Below are 6,000 nucleotides of genomic sequence, written 5' to 3' on the forward strand. Positions count from 1 at the left end.
AGAGAGAGGGGTCGGCCGCCGGAGGGGAAGGAGATGGCGGCAGCGCGCCATTGCCGGCCGGCCAAAACTCGCCGGAGCTCGCCGCGAGAGAGCTACGGGGCTCGGCTTTCGCACCCGAGGGCACTAGGAGAGAGAGGAGACTAACGCGAGTCCACCCATGCCCTCTATGAGGCCGGGGGTGCTCCCACGCGGCATGCTCCATGGCCGGCGGCCATGGAGCTCGCCGGAGCTCGCGGCCGGGGGCTAGGAGGCACGAAAAACTCAACGGATTCAACCGAGAAGAAAGCGGGGAGGATGGGGAAGCTCACTGGCGCGACGAAATCGGCGAGGACGGCTCGGAACGGCGAGCTTCGCGCGGAGATCGCGGCGGAGGTTTTCTGTGCTTGCGCGAGAGCAGTCGCAAAGGCAAGGGAGAAATGAAATGGGGAAGGAGGGAGGCGGCTCGGGCGCGGGCGCGGTTCAAAAAGCCTTGACGCGGGGGAAACGGAGGGAGGACGTGGGAGCGGGGGGGCGCAGCTTGCGGTTCGTGCACTGGATAGGAGAGGGAGGCAGTTGCTGGAGGAAGGAGAAGGCCCTGACGGGTGGGTCCCGCACGCCAGCCGCTGGAGAGAGAGAGAGGAGGGGTGGGAGGGGTTGGCCGGCTGGGCCGACTGGGCCGAAAGTGAGGGGAGGAAAGAAGGGTTTTGTTTTTTTTATTATTTTTCAACTCATTTTCAAAAGCATTTTCAATTTGAATTTTCGAACAAATCTTTCTTTTGCAAAATTCACACACCACAAAATAAAATGCCACAGCATGAATGCACACACAAAAAAATGTTTTCTAAACTTATATTAAATTTTATTTTCCCAAAATTTATTTATTATTATTTTTTTCTATATTTTATGAGCACAAAATAGTAAATTAAATTATTTTTTTCATCTATTTCTAAAAGAGCAAAATTTAGGGTGTTACAGGTGTGCAGCATAGAAGCTAGATCCTTTGCCGGAAATAGATTGTTGGTGGCACTGCAACAAATATATATACAACATAATAATACACTTAATTAATTGGATGTGAATACACATTTAAAATGAAACTTGAACACAATATTGAACTAGAGGCATGATACTATATTTTATTTTCGGAAGCACTTACCGCATATTTAGCAGCATGTGTCAATGGCTTTGGTTTGTCTTTCATCTTGCTTGTGTGTGTTGCAAAAGCCCTACATGGAAGAGTGCAGCACACGTATATGCTTCAATAAGTTTGTTCAATGACATTGGCATTTATAAAATAAGTCAATAATAGGTTAACAAAGAACTCACTCATCAATCAACAATTTTAACATGCTGAAATCATGGTTTCCAGATTTGTTGGAATCAAGGTATATCACTTTATTCCACTTTTGAATTACTATCAGAACGACCCAATGGCCACCAGAGTTGTAGGCAAACATTATGAAGTCTTTGCCGGTATATTTGGTGAAGGCTTTTTGCACATACTGCAGAACAGCTGCTCTATCAAACTTTATGCTATCCAGTGACATCAGTTGTGGATCAAGAAAGCCCACAGGGATGTCCTTAGCCTTAGCTTCTACAAACAATGATCTAAAAATAAGAAAGAACATGTAGAGAAAATGAGTAAAGAAACCAAAAGATATGCCAAGGAGTAAAGACACATTTGCCAAGGGTTCAAATGAATGTACTGTTTTCATGACATCAATTTAATATTTTAGCATTCTAACTACATAAGCTCATTTTACATCAGAACTTTGACAGCCTATCAATATTTCAATGGCAATGGGAGTAAGAAGGATCATTTGTAACTTACAATGTCAAGCATCAAAGAAGGGAGCAATCCAATGTGCCAAAATTGAAGAAGTCATATAGATGATTGTACCTCACAAGCCCGACCTCAAAATCTGATGAATTCAACATATAAATACCCTTGAACCTAACCAATATCCCACTCTTCTCATTGTCGGCACAATCTTTCATGTAATGAGCATGAAGAGCAGTGCACCCAGGTCCTACTATCTTGAGGTCCATTGCTGGAAGAAATGGCTGACCACATTTGTACTCAGAGGCCCATTTTTGCTTCTGCAGTTGTGGTTTTAGACTCTCTTCAACAGATCCTGTCTCTTTCCAAGGGCACTCTTTTTCTTCTTCCCCAATGTGACATTGACATCCTTTACCTGGTCATAAACATCACGCCCAGTGAAATGCCTCGGAGCAGATCCTGTCTCAATCGTGCCATCAAACTGGCATTTCATGCATCGGTAAGGATGGGTTCGAGGAAGGAAACGACGATGCCTAATGTACACCCTCTTCTTTGAATTGTTCAGCTAAAGAGACTCGGTGTCATCTAAGCACTGAAATCTTTATCCCCTTTAGACTGCCCAGATAAGCAACAGTGTCCCGGAACATCAGTGATGGTGCTTAAGACCATGGCATGCACCTTGAATGACTCTCGCTTGAACCCATCATATACCTTAACACCGTCTGACCAGAGCATCTTGAGCTCATCCACAACCGGCCTCAAATACACATCGATGTCATTCCCTAGCTGAAGCGGACCGGAGATCAAAAGTGGCATCATCATGTATTTCCTCTTGTTACACAACCATGGTAGAATGTTGTATATAGAAAACAACACTGGCCAGACACTATGTTAGCTACTCATGTTTCTGAATGGGTTCATGCCATCTGTGCTCAGTGCAAAGCGAATGTTCCTTGGCTCATCTTTAAATGATCCATACATAGAATCGATGATACGCCACTGAATAGCATCTGCTGGATGTCGTAGGTAATCATCAATCTTGCGTTCCTCCTTGTGCCAGCTCAACAACTGTGCGTCCTTAGCAGTTGCAAACAAACGCTTTAGACGGGGAATTATAGGAAAGTATCATGCCACCTTCCGAGGAGCTCCATGTCTCTTGTCATCATCACCCCCGTCATTTCTTCGTTTGTATCGAGAGGTCCCACACTCGGGGCATTCATTTAGATCAGCATTATCGTCACAGAAGAGGATGCAGTCATTCTTACAAGCATGGATTTTCTCAACCTCCAATCCCATAGGGCAGACAATCTGCTTGGCCTCATATGTGGTCTTGGGTAACTCATTCCTCTCAGGCAGTATGTCCCCCAATAGATCTAGCAATTCATCAAAGCTCCGATCAGTCCAATAATGTGTCGCCTTCAACTGGAGAAGCTTGAGAGTAGCAAACAACTTTGTATAGATAGCCTTGCAACTCAGATAGAGTGGCATCTTCATATCTGCGACCAGCCTTTTCAACTTTTTCAACTCTATCTCACTAAACTCATCAAACCCCATGGCATCACGCACCATCTCCTCGACATTCTCTGCCATTTGGACATAATTGGCACTAATATCTGCTATCTCATCATCGCTGAGATCCGGGCTGCAAAAGGGTCCTTCCTCATTGTCGTGACTAGCAGCACGAGTTCCATCATCCTGATCGACCAGGGTTAGAAGAGAATCCCTGGTCCATGCAACCAGCTTGCAAGACTCGATCATTAACTCCTTCTTCTCCATGCTTGTTCCAATATCTATAATCTTGCATGAATCCTCGCATGACCAGGTGGCCATAGACTGATAGTGAACTTGAGTACTGCTTTTCATTTTCACAATCAATACATGGACACCACATAGTTGTCTTGTGCTGATTCAGCATATCCACCTCTGCAACACTTATGAATGATTCCAGCCCATCTAAATACTCATGTACGATTGTGAAGCGACATCCAGCTGCGATCCTCCATATCTACAAAAGTATGAAATTAAATAAAATGAACTAATCCTTCCATGTTTGAATTTAGTTTTGCAGAACCACAACAGCAATTCAATCAGTTTTGGAGGATATAGTGCTCAGTAGTACTAAATATGCTATGATACAATTTTGAGGCGGAATATCAAGCAATGCAAACTCTCTGTTTTATAAATGATAAACCAAAAAACAGTAAAAATGAAATTTCCATGATCTGAGAGCACACCTACTGTCTATTTTGCAAGGAAACTTTGAAAACCAAAACAATTGAAATTTAACCCGTGCCTCACCACACCATGTCTAATTCATCCCAACAAAAATAGTCCAAAAGACTAAATTTTAGACACTAATTGGAGCATCCCTCATGACACCGTACCATGGCAGCAGATTGGGCCAGCTGGTTGACTCTTCAGAAATGAACAGGCTGATTTTGGGAGAGAGCAGTGTGGCAGATTAGATGAGCTAGGATTCAACTAGGAGAGAGAGGGGAGAATGGGGATGGGAGAAAGCTGTGCTCTAACTTGTGCTCAGGGCGGGCGATGGCGATGAAGAGGCAGGACGTGCTGATGAACGGTAGCGCCTTGCACGGCTACGGGACGGAGAGGACATGACCTTTAGGCCTTGCTGCCTCTTGTGCGGCGGGCTCTAGCACCTGGCCTCGGTGGCGTCCCTCCTCATCTGCAGCTCCTGGTTGAGGCGGGCGATGGCACGAAGGCAGATCGAGGGCGACAAACAACGGGGGTGCTGCAGTAGGCTGAAGGACCCTGGTGCTCTTCGCAGGACCTGCTGCAAAGAGCGACAACAGAGAACCTAGCTACAGATCGAGAGGCAGCTTATCTGGATATATGAAGAGCCGTAGTCAACGATTCGCTGATATTTCTGGCCAGGTCATCAGTGACGCGGCTCAACAGGAAGAGTCACTGATATTTATAAATATGAGTGACGCGTCTAGACAGTACGTGTCACTTTTGTTACCAGTGACGCGTTTTGTTGGGAAGAGTCACTAATATCTGTCCATATCAGTGACGCGTCTACGCTAAACGCGTCATTGAAACTAACAGTGACGTGTTTTGATGGGAAGAATCACTGATATGTATCTATAATAGTGACGCGCCGAGTTAAAACGCGTCACTTTTATTATCAGTGACACGTTTACTTGGGACGAGTCACCGGCATCTCGTCATTAGTGACGCGTCTTGCATTTTGGGCATCGGCAGCAACTTACCAGTGACGCGTGACGTTCACCAGCGTCACTAATGTTTTATTAGTGACGAGTTTTAATTCTGTGTCACTAGTTGAGGTGTCTCCTTTGTGCTGTTTTGGCATAGTGAATATTTGCTACAAACAAACGAAAATGCTACAGTAGCGAAATCCAAAAAATTTCACGAACTGAATCAGGCCTTAGAAGGAGGCACTGCTCTAAGTCTTTGCATCCTGGACCTACACTAGTATAGATCTGGTCTTCCCTACCGGCTGTGTCACTACCAGATTTTTAAAAATCAATAGTGATAGTGCTTTCTAGCACATCTATGTCGATTTTTGGCTTAAACCAGTAGTGATACGGTCAACCTAATGACATGGGGTCATCACTGCCGGTTTTAGCCAAGAACCGACACCGATGCTATCACTGTCGGTTTGTGGCTTGCACCCATAGTGATATGTTAGAAAACTTCATAACTTTCTCATATGATGTCCAATGAAGATGAACTTTATATCAAATTTGTAGTACTCAACAAGGTCTACAACTTTGCAGTTCAAACCTTTTAATTCAAGATTGTTTAGACGTCCAAATATTTACTCCCTCCATCCCAAATTATAAGTCATTCCAAGAATCTTGGAGAGTCAAAGTTTTTCAAGTTTGACCAAATTTATATAGCAAAATATTTTTGGTATCAACTAAGTATCATTAGATTCTTTGTTAGTTATATTTTCATAGTGTACCATTTTATGACATAAATCTTTGTATTTCTCTCTGTATATTTGGTCAAACTTGAAAATGCTTTGACTCTCCAAAATTCTTGGAATGACTTATGATTTGGAACGGAGGAAGTAAAATATAAAATTTAAATTTTTCAAATGACCTTAGCTAGAGAAACTACCAAAATGAAAGTTGTAGATCCCAAAAAGTTATACAACTTTATGGTTAACAACTTTTTCACTTAAAATAATTTACTACTTCAAAATGCTATTTAAAATTAATTTTTGATGTTATTAAAGAACACTAATTTTTCTT

At 43.4% G+C, this 6,000-nt stretch overlaps 1 protein-coding gene across 1 annotated transcript; it reads right to left on the minus strand.

Moving 5' to 3' along the window:
* On the minus strand, positions 949 to 2,028 carry LOC110432717. The gene is made up of 4 exons (XM_021453507.1): positions 1,880 to 2,028; positions 1,306 to 1,587; positions 1,136 to 1,205; positions 949 to 1,005 (listed from the first exon to the last, which is right to left on the minus strand). Exons 1-4 carry the CDS (start codon positions 2,026 to 2,028, stop codon positions 949 to 951), a joined length of 558 nt encoding a protein of 185 aa, XP_021309182.1.

Source organism: Sorghum bicolor, chromosome 2 (assembly GCF_000003195.3).
Source record: "Sorghum bicolor cultivar BTx623 chromosome 2, Sorghum_bicolor_NCBIv3, whole genome shotgun sequence".
Lineage (NCBI taxonomy): Eukaryota > Viridiplantae > Streptophyta > Magnoliopsida > Poales > Poaceae > Sorghum > Sorghum bicolor.

Bases quoted from the DNA above. Each gene is read 5' to 3' on its own strand.
- LOC110432717 (XM_021453507.1), bottom strand. From the start codon at position 2,028: ATGGACCTCAAGATAGTAGGACCTGGGTGCACTGCTCTTCATGCTCAT. The intron at 1,206-1,305 runs GTGAGTTCTTTG...TCTTCCATGTAG, and splicing joins TTAAAATTGTTGATTGATGA to GGCTTTTGCAACACACACAA. The intron at 1,006-1,135 runs GTAAGTGCTTCC...TATTTGTTGCAG, and splicing joins CACATGCTGCTAAATATGCG to TGCCACCAACAATCTATTTC.